We start from the raw sequence: 16,869 nt of genomic DNA, 5'->3' as shown, positions 1-16,869 counted from the left end.
AGGAGTCCTCCCTGGGAAATTGCAGCTTCAAGAGCTAACCTTGAAAGCCAAAAGACATTAGAGCCAAACTGAAAATGAGGATTCCAGAGGCCCTTGCTATTAGCACCAAGAGAAGTTGCCCAGTTCCACTTACAAGAGGAACTTGCAACCCCAGATTTTCTATCCTAGTCAACATCAAGGAACTGTGCCAAGACAGAATGAAGCTGACCTGGGAAACACCAGCCATCCCGGGCACAGACCTTGTTCTCACTTGAATATTGGGACCCAAGGCCGTACCTTCCAGCCCTGAAGGGCCTTTGCAAGTACGCATGGCATTTGAACCAGGACTTGCAAAGTTCTGACAGCTTTTCAGAGTAAAAAGGTAAGTAGTTTTTCAGCTGGGCAGTCTCCTCCCATGCTCCTGAAAGCCCACCTTTGAACAGAAAAGGAAGAAAAAAAAGAACGGGAAGCACCTCCTAGTCAATGAATCCCTGCAGCAAACATCACTATTGCAAATGTTTAATAGACAGCTGCGCACACACTCACAGGGCTGTACCTGGACTGCTTTTTCGGCGGCGGTGGCGGTGGTGCAAACTCCACGCCATTACTCTTGTCTTTAGGGAACTCAAAGGAGAAAGACGACGATTTGCTGATCCCAGTCTGACTCTCCAGCATTGGGCCGTCATCCACAAGGTCAGCACCAGCTCTTCCATTCTCAGCTCCCACTGCCCACGGGTGGGTTAAGAGCTCCTTCTCCTCCTCCTGCTCCTCCTCCTCCTCTATCCGGCACTGCTTGGTCCATGTTGGGATATAGTATTTCTGCCTCCTGTCATAGGATGAGCCTGCCAGGCCTCTGCTCGACTCCTCCACAGAGACCCCGTTGACCTGAGTGCATGGAGAAGGGGATGCCCCAAAGGCACCTGTATCAGTATAGCTCCTCGGCAGCAGCTGAACACCAGCTCCGTCATGGCTGTTGTCATCACCAAACCTTGCCACGTGGGAGCTGACCGGAGGCACACGGTTCCCCTCACTGCCTGGCTGGCTGTTTTTGGACATCTTTGGGGGAATGGCTGGACTTTCAGTAACTGAGGTCTTGGCAGGAGCTGCCAGATGAAATCTTGGGCTGTTCTCACTTCCAGATGCTTGAAAAATCTCTCCAGGCTCAATGGCAGGTGATGAAGTCCCAAAATCGGGATGGGAAGTGGGGCTGATACATGGCCACTGAACTCCTACTGCCGAATCAGGGCTGCTGAGGAATATTGTCTTGTGATCATCCTCAGTGTGTGCCGTCATTATAGTTATCTTTGCTGCCACCTGGCTGGTGGAGTCCTGGTATTCCTTCTCACCACCCAACGCCCAGCCACCATCCCTCCACGTCCCATCAGCTTGCTCCTTGCCAGTGCTGCGGGCCAGCTTCTCCGCTTTTGCCTGTCCACCGACAGCCTTCAGCTGCGCCTTCTTCCTCTTGGTGCTCTCGGCGTAGATGGGATCACCGTGGGCTGGCTCGGTGAGGCGAGGGCGCTGCGGCTCCACCAGAGCCTGCTGAGGGGTGCTCGAACCCTCAGGCCGGGAGCCTCCGGTGGCAGAGGGCTCTCCAGGGAGAAGCGAGTCCTCGTCCTCCCGGGACAAAGCAAAGGCAGCCGCCTTGCTGCTCCCTGTGCTCTCAGGGAGGGCAGCAGGCTCAGCGTGGAGAGCCAGCTTTTTCCTCTCTGAACACAGGGCATAGGGGAGAGGATCGCCCTGGTCTTTTGTGATGCAGAAGGCCACGTTCACCGCTTTGCGCTCCTCTTCGCCGAACTTGACCGCCCTGCCACTTGGCCTGGGAATCTCGGGAGCATCCCTTTGCCTCCATCCGCAGGGGGCAGGGCTCTCCTTCTCGCACCGGGCACCCTTCCCCTCCACACAACGCGGCTCCCAGGAGATGGGGCGCTCCCTGCAGCAGTCCGTGATTGAACAGTACTCGCCCCCTTCGCTTTCAAAGCCAGAGGAGAGGTGACCGCAGTCAGCCTCCGAGGGGAGCGCTGCTCCTTCTCTGGCTCGGGAAGAAGGGTTTCTGCTGGAGTTCGTGGTGCTTCTGTCCCCCAAGGTGGACAGATTAGGGCAGGGGGCCCGATGCGGCAGGGAAAACTTGTCTTTGGCTCTGTCCTCCTGCTTGCCCACCTCACCCACAAGCACCAGGCTGTGGATGGAGACATTTCTCTCCACTCGACTCTCCAGGCTGCGCAGGCCCACCATGGAGTAGCTAGGAGGACAGCAAGACACGCAGTCACTGGGTGGGTTGTGAAGGAAGGGCTTTCTCACACCACCATTGCCAAAATTGTCGAGGCAGATCCGCTGCGCTTCTCCTGATTTCAGAAAGAGTTGTTTGCCAGAAACCATGCCCCAGCTGACCTGCATGGGCCAAAGAGACAAGTGCACTGTCAGGATGTGCATATGCAAAATGAAGGAGAAATTTGGAAAAAAAAAAAAAAAAAAAAAGGAAAAAGCCCATCTCCACAGTAAAGCCCTCTGGCATTCACCGTCTGTTTTGCTCTGTGCTCACCCTGCCCCACCAATAAACACTGCAAATCTTTTCTACTTAAACTACACTTGTCCTATTTCCTGGACCATTTACAATCCTTGCATTACCAACAATGGCAATGAACTGAAATAAGGCATTCTCCTTTCTCTTTCTATGGGTTCACTGCCAGAAACATGTCCAACCTGTCATCCTGTCTGTGAATCACCGTGCAATTAAAGATTCAGAGAGGGAAGGAATAGTTGCACCTCTCTGCTTATTTTCATTTCATTTCACACTGCTGCTCCGGAGTCACATGCTCTGGAGCACAGACGCAGACTATCACAGGTTACCCTGGGACAGCAGCTTGGCTATGGTCAGCAGTAGGGACTGAGGAGCAGGTGAGCAAATGTATCAGAAATCAATTAATCTGAGGGACATCTGTCCTGCTTGCCAAAGGAGGAGTGGGAGAGGCAGAGAGTAACACGTGCCCACGAAGCGACCTCCTGTCCCCGGGTGGCAGAACCCGCTCCCACAGTGCCAAACTCAGCCTGGGTCCAAATCTGCGTGCACAGATCAAACCCCACCAACGATGGCAGCCTGTGCTCACGTGCCCTTTACCCCTAGAAGAGAAGCAAGGGAGAGCAACAGGAGGCTAAGAGAGCTGGCAAGCCCTGACTCTCCTCTGGGGCAAGGGTGGGAGATACGAGCACACCTAAGGCACCGGGAAGGTAACAGCAGCCCATGCTTCACTCTGTGTGGCTGGGGCAGTGCTGGTATCAATCGGTCAGGGAGAGGAGTGAACCACCCATCCCGACTGCAACTCAAACCACAGAGGCTTGCCAGTTTGCAGGCAGGCAGCAGCGCTACACCCAGAGGGCATTACTGCTCTGGCAAAGGTTGGGAGCCCAAGGAGCTGGGCTAGGAAGGCAGGGCACTTTGTTCCTCACCCATGAAGACCATGGATCCAGTTAGCACTGACTGCAACCACACAGGACTTCTTTTCAGTATATCTTCCCAGGAAAATAACTTTAACCCGCATCCTCATTTAAAATCCGGAAGTTCCTAAACAAACAACGTATTTTTAAGCTCCTTTGCACATGCTTCATGAGTAACTGCTCATTCAGCTTCAGCCAAAGATACTTTGAGAAGCCAATATATGGCTTAAAAACCTGAGTCAAGACCAGAAGGAAGAACAAAGGGAAGGAAACCGTTTTAACAGATATTCCTAGCACTCCTGAGGAGAGGTAAGTAACGGGAAGTCATGCTTTGACTGGATTAATCATTACCTGTGACAGATCTGCATTCATATTCACATCCGCCCACGCGTCAGAAACATCCGAGTTTATCATAGTTGGCTTCACAGCAATTGTTGGCTTCGAGAAGGGGGAGGTATTTACACTTTCGTCTTCCAACACGGGGCTCTCAGGCTTGGTCCTAACTCCATTCGGGAGCACGCCACGTGCTCCCACGTCTGAGGGTGTTTGCAGCCGATGGGAACTCTTTGGGTTGAAGCAGTTTTTGCAGGAGCCAGGCTTCCAAATGTGTTCCACAAAGTCACTGCACGCAGACATCTTCAAATCCTCGTGGCTCAGACCGAGAGCCCTCTGCGTCTTCTGCACTGTCCTCCGCTGCTCATTTTGCATTTGCTCCCCAGAGCCGCTCTTAAAGATCACCTAGTTATCTGGAAAAGCACAACACTGTCTGATTAGTTTGGTTATGCCCCAAAATGGGAAGATTTTTAATAGGACAGGTGATAATTACACTTACTCTGCTTTCATCACAAAGGCTTATTGTTTACGAGGCTTTTTTCACAGCTTAGCTAAAGCCCACACAATCACTTAAAAAGCCTCAACTTCTAAGCATAGCTCTGTAATAAAGAAGACATCAAGCAAGCAGCATTCCTATGTGATTTAATTCCCTGTTTAATGAGCATGTATAACCAGCCTCGTGCAAGGTTTGGATCAAGGGTAAAGGAAAGAGGTCTTGGAAATAGCTGTTCACAGCCACACAAGGAGAGCCAGGCAGGAAAAATTCCTTCTCCAAAGTGGCATCCTCTCTCTGAAAATAAAAAAGCCTAGAGATACAAGGACCAGAATCAGCAACTGTGTAACCAAGGGGACCAGCAACAACCTTCCTTCACCCCGAAGCACCACTGTGATTACTGCTGTGGTACACAAAGGCTTCTCTCCCACCCAGTGCAACAGAGAAAGGCAATCAGCAAGGCTGGGGCTGGCACTGATTTGAGCAAGTGGCTGGCAAAAAGCTCTTATCTGGTTTTCCAGGAGCCACAAATAACAGTGTCAGCTCCCTGAAACGATTTATTGTCTGCAAGGGGAGAAACGTTTTGCTCTTGGATTACTTACAGACAAGGATGCCTTCCCATCTTCCTTCCCCAGGAGGAAATGCCCCAGGAACAAGACATTCCTGCATTCCTGTGCCCCCCCCAACCCCCCCACCCCACCCCACACGGCCAGGTCTGATTGCACTCAGCCAGTCGCTACCTGGAGCTAACAACTTTGGAGATACTTCAGACGAGGACTCCCACAAAGCTCAGTGGATTAGGGAAGAGAAAGATCAGAAAACGCAACTAGATGAGGAAAATTGCAGCCGGTTCCTAGGGGTGTCAGGGCACACAAGTCCCCCACATGGCTCCACAGAGTCTTTCCCCACCTAACCAGCTTCAGTTCATCATCTCCTGGCCAGCTGACCCCAGTGCAAACTGAGGCTCCTTCCCCGAGGGTCTCTGAGTGAACAGGCACTTTTACACCCCAATCCTGATGGCACAAGAGCCAAATTTACCAGCCTGATCCTTCAGCGCTTCCTCCACGCAGGCATACTGCAACATCACTGTAGCTATGGACATCTTTGCACCTGCACGCACCTCTAAACACGCCTGCACTTCAGTAAAGCCTTTTGCCTCTAGGCTCAGATATGCCCTGGCCAGCCTCTCCAACAGCCACCCTACTGCATGGTGAAAAGAAAAAATACTACTAAGAGCCTAGGTGGGACAAAGTGAAGGGGGGCGAGAGCCACTGACCCACAACCGTCATCTGAATTCAATGCCACCTTTGGGAAGGGAGGCTTTGATCGGCTAAAGCTTTAGTACCTGCAGACTCATTCTGTCTGGCATGCTGATAAATTAGGATCTGTTTCATGAAAGAACAGAATAAAGGGGAGTATCAGTGGGACTCACTAATCAGATTGGTGCATGTCTCTCTCTTTTTAGGGAAAAGATGGTTTTAGACAGGTTTTTCCATGGACTTCACAGAGTCCAAATTAACCAAAGGACAGCAAATCACTCTTGGACATACCCCCAACACCTTCAATGAGATTAACGTTATTTGCAGGGAAAACATCTTTAAAAAATATTCTATTCTTTGCTTCCTTTCAGATCTAGCAAGCAGTGTCCGGCATCACCCAGAGTTGAACAAGTGTCCTGATGAGAGCCAGCAAAGAAAAAACGAAAAAATCAAAGGGAGGAAAGCAGGGACCGGAGCCAGAAAAAACTCTTCACTTCTGGTTTAATAACCGGTGCTGCCAACTGCCTTTTAAAGATCGGGATTTCCCTTTCTGCAGCCAAAGCAGCCGTTGTTTCTCGCTGCCCAGAGCCCGGGACAGGCGGCCCCGTGTCCGCACCCCGGCGGGGCGGCCGGGACCGACCCCGCACCAACCCACGCGGCGCCGCGCGGGGAAACCGGCCGGGCTCGGCCCCCGCCCCGGGCAAGCCGAAAGCCAGGAGCTGGGTCTGAGGCACCCCCGGAGCCCCCGCGCCTCCCGGGGCACCGGCGAGGACCCGGTATAAAAGCTACCTGTTACCTAGGCTAGAGATGCTAGGATGCTGCACCAGGATGCTCCGGCGCAAGAGGAAACCCCCAACCCAAGCGGCTCTGGCTGCCGGACGGCCCCCCTCCGGGCGCCGGGCGCCCACCGGGACCGGGAAAAGTTTACCGGGCAGGGCCCGCCGGGGCTCCCGGCGCGGGCGGCGGTGCCGGTCGGGACTGGGGCGCGCCCCGGGCCGGCTGCACGCACCGCCCCCCCCCGGCCACTCCCTCCCGCCCTCCGCCCGCGTGCTCGGTGGGCACCGGCACGGCACGGCACGGCACGGCACGGCACGGCACGGCCCCGAGCGGCGGCGGGGTCCCTCCCAGCCCGGCTTTGTCCCGGGAGGCGGAGGCGCAGCGCCCGCCCCCGGCCCCGCTCCCCGCTCACCAGCCTCCCGCCGCCGCCGCGGCGGGGCTGGGCTCGGCTCGGCTCGGCTCCGCTCCGCTCCGCGCTGCGCTGCGCCCGGCCACGGCCGCCGCCGCCGCCACCGGGCGAGTGGCGAGCGGGGCCCCGCGTGGGCCGGGGGGCAGGGGCCGCCCCGCCCCGCCCCACCCCGCCTCCCGGCCCGCCCCCTCGGGGCACGGCGTGGGCAGCAGCCCGGGCGGGGGCTGGGCGGCTCCCCCCCGCTCCCCCCGCACACGCGTGTCTCCCCCCCTTGCACAAAGCACACCCACTCGCTGCAGGGCCACACGCAACCCGCGGCGACGACACCCCCCACCCCCCCCCGGCAGCGCTCACGCAGACACGCACCCTCTCAGGGACATCCCCCTGCGGGTACCAACCCCCTCGGGGGGATGCAGGCACCCACGCACCCCAGCAGCCCCGCACAGACCCCGTAGGGTCCTACATCACCCCCACCCCTTGCAGGGACACGGCCAGAGCACCCACACCCCTGCACCCCGACACCAGGTTTGAGGATGGTCCTGGACCCAGCTGGAAGATACTGGGAGCCAGAAAGCTCACTCATCCTCGCCGAGCTTGCCAGACAAGGACATGGTGAAGTTCAGCCCGAGGGGATGCTGTGGAAGGAAGAGAAGTTTGCAGCGACCAAAAGCAGGATTTGATCCCACCGTGCAAAAAATGCAGACAGCACCTCAGGAAAATCCCGAATCTCTGTTGGCCTGGGAGGCTGGGGGTCATTAAAAGGGAGCGGCATGAGGTTTTGCTCCCTGTAGCACCTGAGCTGTACTTTAGGGCAGGCTGGAAAAGGAATGGTCTTCCCTCACCCCAGCCCTTGCTCTGTGGTGTCTCGTTTGGAGCATCTAAATTCTCCAAAACCAGGACCCCTCCCCCCCCAGGTTTCCCCCTGCCCTGGTCAGGGCCTTAGCGCAGTTCTTTGCTTAAGCCACCTTTCCTTTAGTGCAACAAAGCATTCTTAGTCTCATATGTTTCAGGAGAAAATAGTGGATTAAAAAGGCAAGTAGGCTTGCATAATGGGAAATCCAAGCCCTGAATAGAAAAACAGAAGCTGGAGATATGCACAGCACTTATCATAGAAAAAAATTACCTCTCGGGAACCAATCATCCCAGTAAATTCTTCTTCAGGGAATTTTGGCAGTACTGCAACTTGCAAACCTTTATGCTTGCAAACATCCTGGCTGGCTGGTCTTCTGCAGTTACAGCTGTCTGCTCATGCTCTCCCTTCTTTTTTGATCAGTTATTAAAATAGTCCAGAGACCCCACAGTAAGCAAAAACACAGGAAAACATAGGAACTCCTCCACTTAATCTGCCAGATTGCCATGAAGACATCCGCTTACCACACCTCCCGCTTCTTTCAAGCAAGCCACTCGCAATCAATTTGCTGCGTCTTTTTGCATGCAGGATCCCAGTGCCAGCGTGCCCAGTTGAACAAGTAAATTAGCTCTCAGAAATGCCTTCATCATGACAGAAACCCCTCTTCCAGCACAGAGCCATGGCTCATCTGTGAGAGGGGAAAATGAGCTCGGAAAATGAGTGGCCCAGATTTCCCACATTTTCCCTATTTTGAAAGATTTGGATGAAAGAACCTAGCCCTAACCAGCCCAACTGAGGCTGTAGCTGAGGTCTCTATGGCTGGCTAATTTGGGAGGATGGTAAACTTCCCCAAATTCAAGCATCAGAGTTTCATACCTGGAAGTTTAAAAAGAGCCTCCACTTTCTAATAATGGAGGTGCTATAATTTTCTCGCCATGCCTGCTCAGTGAAGAGTCAGGGACACCTTAGGGACGGAAAACCAGATTTAAAATTCTTCCTAGGTTCACACTGGAACAGCACTGGACCTGCTGAGCAAACTGTCCTGAGATATTCACCCCAGGTAGAAACGCCTTTCCCATGCCAGAAGCCTTGGGATTATGGGATAATGAAAATTCATTTTTTCTAATAAAGTCATCCTCTTTATGTCCAAAGATTTCAGTGGAAAATTGAAAAACCTCAAATTTTCATAAAATGATTGTTCTGTAAGGTCTGAGACCAAACATGATGGCTTTTTGCATGGCTGTAAAGTCCCGTAGCTTCTCCAGTACAGTATTCATCATTGTTCATTTTAGGTATTTTCTCAGTGGCCAAGAAAACTTGTGATAAAGAAGCCCTCTCAAGTGGAAAGCAGCACACAAAGCCCGCTAAGACACGACCACATGGCTTGGCCAGCCATATATCTTCCAATGTATTGTTTTCCAGAATGCTGACTCAGCAGCAAGGCACATGGCTCGGAGCAACCCTGACGGCACAAAGGGAAATTTCAGGCCCACCAGAGCTTCAAGCACCATCCCTTGCTGGCAGAAGCGAGACCATCACCGAGTCTTGTTTTCATCGTGTCAGCTGTAAGAAACCCCCCCCAAGAACAGGAAGACAAACATAAACCAACAGGGAGTTTCTCTGTAGGCAGACAAAAAAAAGCAAAGCTCTCTGGAGCTGGGTTCAGCATCGCTCACGGCCAGTAAAGCTGTCCAGTTCCCAAGGCTGCTGGTGCCAACAGTGCCTTTTACTCCAGGGGACTCAAAAAAAACAACAGGAAAAAATGTGACACCTTTTATCAGTTATGGTCCACACTGTGTGACTGAGCAAATCTTAGTTGCCACCTGGGGTGCACAGATCTCTTCTGGCTGTGGTCCCCAACGTGCTGGGGAGTCTTCCTGTCACTGCCAGGACTCCAGCTTTGTCCATGGTGTCACAGCTGGTAGATCTTTCGGGTGGAAGTGGGGTGGCATCGTCTGTGCTGCAACCGGTTTGCCTGCTCATACATAGGAAGAATAAATGCACCTGTGATGGAGCCAGGGGCAACCAGTGCCAGCACCTACTGCCTGCCTGGCAAAAGAGCAAAGGGCCATCCTTCAGCAGGCTCTTGGGAGGTTAATACCTGCTGCCACTCAACGAGCTGCTTTGGTCAATGCGCATGTCCCTGGAAAGTGCCTCTCCTGCACTGCAGACCCTTTTCCTACTGGAAAAGTAGGTTGGTGGCTTTGTTTGCCGTGCCCCTTTTCTCCCCCAGCCCTCCCTTTCCTGCCGGAGCGGATGTGCTGGCTGCCCTCCGCAGCCCCTGCCCCCGCCCCTGGGACTTCTCCTGGCTCTTGGGGACATTGTCGCCACCCTGACGCCCCATCTTGCTGTAGGAAGAGAATATACCTGGGGAAATAGGTGTCCCTTTTGTTCAAAACAACATTGTGAGACCCAGCTCCAAAAAATCCTCAAAATCCAGCCCCTTTCCTGGGAAGAGCAGATTAAAAGCATCAGCCATAAAGAATGAAACCCTCATGTGGTCTCTTAACCACCCTCCATGGGAGTTACCCCCACTGCTAACATCTGGAGGCCCAAAGTGTGATCTCTGTAGGACCCATCGACCTTGTAGGAACAGAATGAAGCCCTAAATCGCTAACACAACCCCATGTGCAGGCAGCAGCCCCCCGTCCCACCCTGGCCACTGCGATGGGCTGCAAATCAGTATGCCAACCAGCGACAGGCACCGCTATTCCTTTGCTCCGCGGACTGTGTCAAAGGGGGAGCTCGGTTCTCCATACCCAAGAGCAACAGTGGCTGTTAAGAAATCACGGGATAATAGCCCTTTTGATGGATGCTCAGCTTGTGCTTTCGGGATGTAGCGGTTGTCGTGGGGCTGGGAAGGGGGAGGGGGCAGAGAGGCATATGACAGTGCCGATAACAAGTGGGCTTTGTACACCATGGCCAGGGGCTCCCACAGCTGCTCCGGCCCCCTTTCCCGCTTGAGGTAGTTTGGGTGGGAGAAAAGGCTACAAAAGCTCAAGCAAACAAGCATGACACAGATAAGAATTTAATGATTCAGTCCCTGCCTCTCCTTAAAGAGCAAAACTGGCAGAGCATCTCCTCCTGCCATTCAGGCAGGGGCTCTGGAGAGGAGAGGCTCCTCCGGGCTGGTGGTCTGGCTGCTGTGGTGCCTCCTAGACAGGGAATGCCCTTGAGCATGTCCGTCCAGTTTGTTTTCTTTCTCCGTGTAGCTGGTGAATACTTGCAGCCTATGCTGCCCAAGGCCCTCACCTGCTTCTTGCCATCACTCCAAGAGCCTTGGTGGTACTGACATGGAGCCTGATGGCAATCTGGAGCATCCCCCACCCTGGGAGAGGGCAGGGCAGACCATTGGCTCTGAACCAGCCTGTCCCAGTGAGCAGGCAAGAAAAGGAACAAGCCTGGGGGTGGGCACCATGGCAGAGGGAGGACCACAGAGCACACGGTATCGAACCAATATTAACTCCATGTATCCCTGGCTTTACTTCACCTGTCATCACTTGATGACAGTGGGTTTTTTTGATGACGCATATTCTATGTGGATGGGGAGATAGCGATGATGGCAGCTGGCTAAGATTGCCAAAAAAATACTTCCCCCCCCCCCAAAAAAAAACCCAGGCAGAAAAACCCCACCCCCAAGCCCCCATACACTTTGTTTCTGTAATCCCTGTCCCAACAGGACACAAGCATAGCCTCCCAGCCAGCATGTGTGGTTGCTCTTATTAAGCTTTGAACAGCTGGGGGATTTGGAGATGGTATTAGCTAATACAATCCAGGCTCAATTAGCAAAGGAAGCATGGAGATTCCAGCTCCCGTTGGGACAGATGTGGGCAGGACCACTCCAGAGGGTTAATCACAGGGCAACTTGTACTTCATCCATAAATAACCAAGCTGCCTGTGTCCCCCCCTCCCACCCACGGCTGCCGTTGGAGTGGGAACGTTTGCCATTGCCAAACACTGCCTTACTCCCTGGACCCAGCTAAAACCCGCTTTCCTGCCCACGGGCTGGGAGAGGGGAGGACTAACCGCAGCGGGGAGGGAAAGCAGGCATGCACGCAGGTGCAGAAAGCTGGCAGCCAAACAAAGGGAGATCGCAGGAGCAGATACAGGCGAATGCAGGCTACAGTGCTTGTCAGCACGGCTTTCTATGAGCAAGACCAAAGGCAAGGGGAGGGGGGATGAAGGAGATGGTTTCTCATTGATGGGAAGATGCTAAGATGCACCAGCAATGGGACACCAGTGCTTTGTTTAAAACTGGGACCCCTGGGCAGAGCTTTTGTTATCACGAATGCTCTTTGCTTGGCCAGCTGGGAAAAACAGTGGGCTCACTGGGCTGCTGGGGCATCCTTCAGTACAGACTTCCAAACACTCCTGGCCACCTCAGGATGAAGCAGGGCCCACATCTCTGAACAACTTAATGGGCACCGGCTTCCAAACTTCCCCCCACACCAGCCTCCTTGAAAAGCTAAACCAAACCCACATGGATGCCTGATGAGCATCCCCAGCCTCAGCTGGTTCCTCATTTCCAAAAGCTCCCCTCAAATCTCTCATCTGTCTTTTTAGGGCATTTTAAAGACACATAGCCCCTCATGTGCTGAGACACAGAGACTCCCTCACTGGAGACAGGCCTCCGCTTGCAGAGCTGGTGAACCGGTTCCCAGGGTGCGAGTTGCATGGGCAAGCTCTCCCACGCATGGATGGGTTTCGCATAGCCCTGTCTGAGGCTGGCTGCTAAATGCCAGCTCTCTGTGGAAAGCAGATGGACTTGGAAAGGTTGGGGGGTGCCCAAGGCACTTGGCACTTTGGAAAAGGTTGCTCCTGAAGCCAGGGCTGAGGACTGCCAAAAGGCAAGATGTTCATTGATTTTTTAGTTCTCTGAAGACAGGAGTCAGGAATCAGACCAGGGAAGAGTGGTGAGGGATGGGGCTTGGGCCAGTCAAAGCAACTGGCATGGGAGATGCAGCAAACCAGACTTGCTTTCCCAGCCTGCCTTGGATGGGGAACCAAAAGTCTTGCAGAGCGAGCTAATTGTCCTTGAGCAGTGCCAGGTGAATGCAAATAAATGTCAAGCACCTTCCAAGGTGTCAGCTTGGGAAATAAACCCACCAGCCTCTTCCCAGTCCAGTTGCTGGGACTCTCACAGAGGAAGCAGTAGCCTCCAGCGCTGTGGAACAACTTTGCGGAGGGCAGCAAACACCACCTGGTCTCATGTCAGAGTACCCCAGGGTCTGACGCTCCTGCTGCACCCAGAAGACATAGCTAGGTCTGGAAAAGCCATCACCACACAAAGAGCAGACACACAGACACGAGGCACCACGGGAGAGCACGCAGCTGATTTTTGCCTCTCTCCAATAAGAGTGGCTTTTTTCCTTGCTCCTCAGCGGTGTTTGGTGTTTACAGGCGCTGGGAAACATTTGCTCCTTGCACTCCTTCCAATGGAGCGTGGGAAAAGCTCTCACCCAAAGCAAAAAAACACGGGAATTTGCTTTCAAGTCTATTCTTCTCACTCTCTTTCTCTCCAAGTGAAAAGCCCTGAGCTGGCTTTTTTTCTTTGCAAGGCAAGTTTTCTGGCCAAGGCAAACTGGTGTTTGTCTCATGCTGTCAGCAGAGTGACAGGCATCAATACAAGCTGAGGGGCATGGCAGTGGCAAAGCAACCGGGACAGAGGGAGTGGTAACAGGGCAGACAGGGCCTGTGTGCACCTTCCCCTCCTTTTAGATAAGGGAAATGGCACATTTCAGCTTCAGTAGAAAGAAATAAGGGCTTGGTCTGGGGGGCATTTTTCTCCCAGAGGATATATAGGGCCTTTGGTTTGGTGCTTGGCTCACTGAGGCAGACAAAGAAGAAAGGAAAATTAGCATGACAAAAAAAAAATGGAGGTTGCCCCCCCCTGCTAACTGGCTCTGGAGAGAATAAGTAGTGAGCAGAAATACAAAAGCATCCTCCACTGTCAGAAGCAACGCCAGGGTTTCTCCCATGCCTCATCCAGCTGCTGTGTGCTGGATCTGGCCAGCGAAGGCAGCCTCTGCACCAGCACCTGGCACACGCAGGCGTCGAGTGCCATCAGCCCTATGTGCCGAAAGTTCCCGGGGCTGGGACGGGAATGTGCGCCAGCCCAGCTGCTCAGTCCTTGCTGGCACCTCAGCCTCCAGAGAGCTGGCAGGAGGAGGCTTCCCACCCTGCCCACCAATGTCTGCCTCCTCTCCTGGGCTCTCCACCTGGTCCAGGAGAGCCTGCAGGAGGGCAAGTGGCTTCGGGTGGCCTATTTGCAACAAGGCTAGGGTGATGCAGGAAGGCAGGGAACTTTCAAGCAAAAGAAAGGCAGTCATGCACTTCCTTGCCTGGGGGACCAGAAATTACTCCTTCTCCAGAAAACAAGGCTGAGGGACCCAACAGGAGTCTGCAGAACTCACAGGACAGTGACAAACCTGGAGAAAATGGAGACCTCAGGGAACTGGCCTTTCCCCTGGTGCAGGTGGACACCGCAGGAAAGGTGCTCCCCATGTCCAAGGATGCTGCTAGGAGGGGAAGAAAGGCACCGTTGCCTCGCCTCACAGCCCTCTCTCCAGTTTTGCAGGGCAACCCTGGGGACCAGCAAAAGGACAACTGTAACCCCTGATATGACCCAAGAGACCCACTCTATGCCCGGACAAAAGAGGGAGGAACACCCTTTATACCCAGAGGCTGAAGGCAGATCTCACGCTTCCAAACTCCATCCTGCAAGTAACATGATGCCCCCAGCACAATTTTTCCTGTGTGAAACTCTCTCCGCAAGAGGTGCCTTAGGTGAGCAGCTGCAGAGGCAGCCAGATCCCAGAGGAGGTGTTTGCTTTCTCCATCTCCCCCCCACCCCACACCCTCTTTTTAATTGTTTGTGCATCAAGAAACAACTTGCCATATTGCAACCTCCCAAAGGGAGGCAGGCATTGAACTTGTAACCTGAAACTGCCTCTCAGGGAGACAGCCAGCACCCACCTCCCTCTGTTCCCACATCCTCTCCCCAGGGAGACAGTCAGCACCCACCTCCCTCTGTTCCCAGATCCTCTCCCTGGCTCATCCCCGCCTGAGCAGCAGCCATGTCCTCCCCTCGCTCTGCTCGGCTCTTCAACAGCTACATGCTTCACTGTTAATGAGTGTAGAGAAAAAAAGCACAGAGCTGCCTTTCAGGACCTCTCTCAGACACCAAAACATCTCTGCATTAATAATCCCTTTCAAAAGCCCCTTCCTCGCACACATCCCCCCCCAGCCCCTGATGCTTTTCAGGAGCAACTGATTCATCTGAGGTGCAAAACAGCACGGTAAAATTTTAATACAGCCCGAACATGATGTGAGAGTGCTCAACTGTCTTTTAAGCAGCCTGTCTGTCTCCAGCAACTGCTTTGAAGGCAAGATCGCTTCAGCGCTGCGTGAAGAGCTTCAAAGAGAATATTTGGGACTGATTTTGACATGACTCAGAGAAGGCAGGAAGCCTCCAAACACAGTTCCCTCAAAGGATGAGCACCAGCAGAGGAACATGCCAGCTCTTGCCATGCCTCCCTGCTGGGGGTTGGTCCAGCTGGACCACATGGGAGAGCCTCAGAGGACCAGAGGTGCGTGTACCTATAGGATACCTACTGAGTGCTGTGACCTGGTCCCCATCTCCACAGATTCCCGTGGGGAAGAAATTTCCCCGACCACTGGTTGTATTGCATGCTAAAAGCCCTGGGACCTATGAGCTGCCCCCAGCCGTGACTGCAAGGGCTGGAAAGCAGGGGGGAGTTCTCCATGCCCCAGGGTACATGTGTTGATAGGAAAAGTATGAAAACAAGGCAAAACACTTGGGTTAGCCCAAACAGGAAGAGATGCTGATAGCACCCAAGGACTCCTCTACAGCCAGTAAACAAAAGGGAAACAAAACCAGTGCCCCAGAAAGTGGGGCTAGGAGATGTGTGTACAGAAGGACACAGCACAGGCAGAGGAGGGTGCTTCCCAAGAGAGGCTTTGGAAGCCTCCATGAGCTCAGCCAGCAAATATCCTTAAACTTTGCTGCTTTTCAGTGTCACACACTGTTCTTTGGCTCCCTGGGCCTCTCCAGACCTGCGAGCAGCACAGCGCTGCCCTCATGCAGGCAAATGCTCTGGCCCTGGAGACCTTTGAACTCAGCTTGGGAACATCGACCTCCAAAGCAAGAAGCTGAGCTCTGCATTTCCAGGTGACCTGCCACAGGGCAGCTGGCAGGTCCTGGTGATCTTGTATTGTCTCTGCTCCCAAACTACGGGCAGAACACCACCTAAAGCACCTTGTCCCAAGTAGCAGGGATCTATGTCCGTACTGAGCAGCTCTCACAGCTCCTTCTCAGACCATCTGTTCCCATTTACCTGCCAAATTGGCCCCAGTAGCACGTCAGCCCAAGGCTGCTGGAAGGATGTTGGGAAAGTGCAGGCTGCAATCCTGCGTGATCAAGAAAGAGAGGGTGAAGCCACTGAGAAGAGGGTAGAGTATGTTTGAGTTGGTAAAATCCCTGGGGGTACTGCAGCATTTGGCTTTTCTCTGCAAATTGTGCAATGCACCAAAGTAATTTGCCTCCTGGGCCACTGCAAAGAGGACTCAGAAAGGCAGGAATGCCTTTCTTGAAAATTTAAAAGCAGATCACGACAAGACTCCCTCTCCATGCCCCTCCATGGGCAGCGCCAGCACACAGGGCTGGTAGGGAACAAGGCCCAAGACCGGGCCCCAGGACAGCGTGGTCTGACTCAAGCAAGGGGGAGAAAAGGGCAAGAGCCAAACCCAAGGTCTGGGCAGCACAGCTGTAGGCACACAGGCTCACACGGGCTGGGAAGGAGATGGGCAGGGAGGCTGTGGAAGACAAGGACAGCAGCCCTCACGCTTTGGAAGAAAGGACTCTTTCGACATGAAGGCAAGGCAGCCCCAATGACCGCAGGGGTGATGCCTGGGGGAGTTCAGGGCAGCTGACCTCTACTGCCCTGCAGAGACAAGCCTGAGAGGACCCCAAAGTGCACAGACCTGCACAGAGCTGAAGGGAACACAACCACCTGAGCCCTAGGTTTACATAAAGGTGGTGCAATTTTTGGAGGTCATTTCGAGTCTGAAGCTACCTATGGAGAGGGATCAACGTGGTATCAACCTCAGGGTCACTTCTCACTCCAAAAGAGACCATTCCCCTTCCCAGGGCTACATTCATGACCAGGTTTCCCTGCAGAAACTTATCCACTTAGCAGAACTAGCATCTGTGCTGACACATCCTGAGCATCTGCACTTACTTACAGGAGAGCAGCTGAAGAACTTGGCCTGGCTGTCAGGGAGCAACAAGTGCAGAGAACACCCCACTCTAGGC

The 16,869-nt window shown here is 53.7% G+C and overlaps 1 protein-coding gene across 2 annotated transcripts in view; it reads right to left on the bottom strand.

The window, feature by feature from the left end:
* Positions 1-8,431, bottom strand: part of PRAG1 (PEAK1 related, kinase-activating pseudokinase 1) — a 31,381-nt gene extending 22,950 nt beyond the window's left edge. The window contains exons 1-3 of one of the 2 annotated variants that reach the window (XM_052777033.1): positions 7,809-8,431; positions 3,766-4,160; positions 536-2,370 (exon numbers count right to left, since the gene is read on the bottom strand). In XM_052777033.1, the coding sequence (XP_052632993.1) occupies positions 536-2,370; positions 3,766-4,122 (2,192 nt within the window). In that variant the 5' untranslated portion in view covers positions 4,123-4,160; positions 7,809-8,431. Of the gene's footprint in view, positions 1-535; positions 2,371-3,765; positions 4,911-7,808 lie in introns of those variants that run through there. The other variant, XM_052777024.1, reaches the window with a different exon arrangement.
* Positions 8,432-16,869: the final 8,438 nt, after the last annotated feature.

The sequence above is a fragment of the Harpia harpyja genome, chromosome 2 (genome assembly GCF_026419915.1).
Source record: "Harpia harpyja isolate bHarHar1 chromosome 2, bHarHar1 primary haplotype, whole genome shotgun sequence".
Taxonomy (NCBI): Eukaryota; Metazoa; Chordata; class Aves; order Accipitriformes; family Accipitridae; genus Harpia; species Harpia harpyja.
Note: the sequence above shows the minus strand (reverse complement) of the source record. Positions and strands in the feature narration are given on the sequence as shown.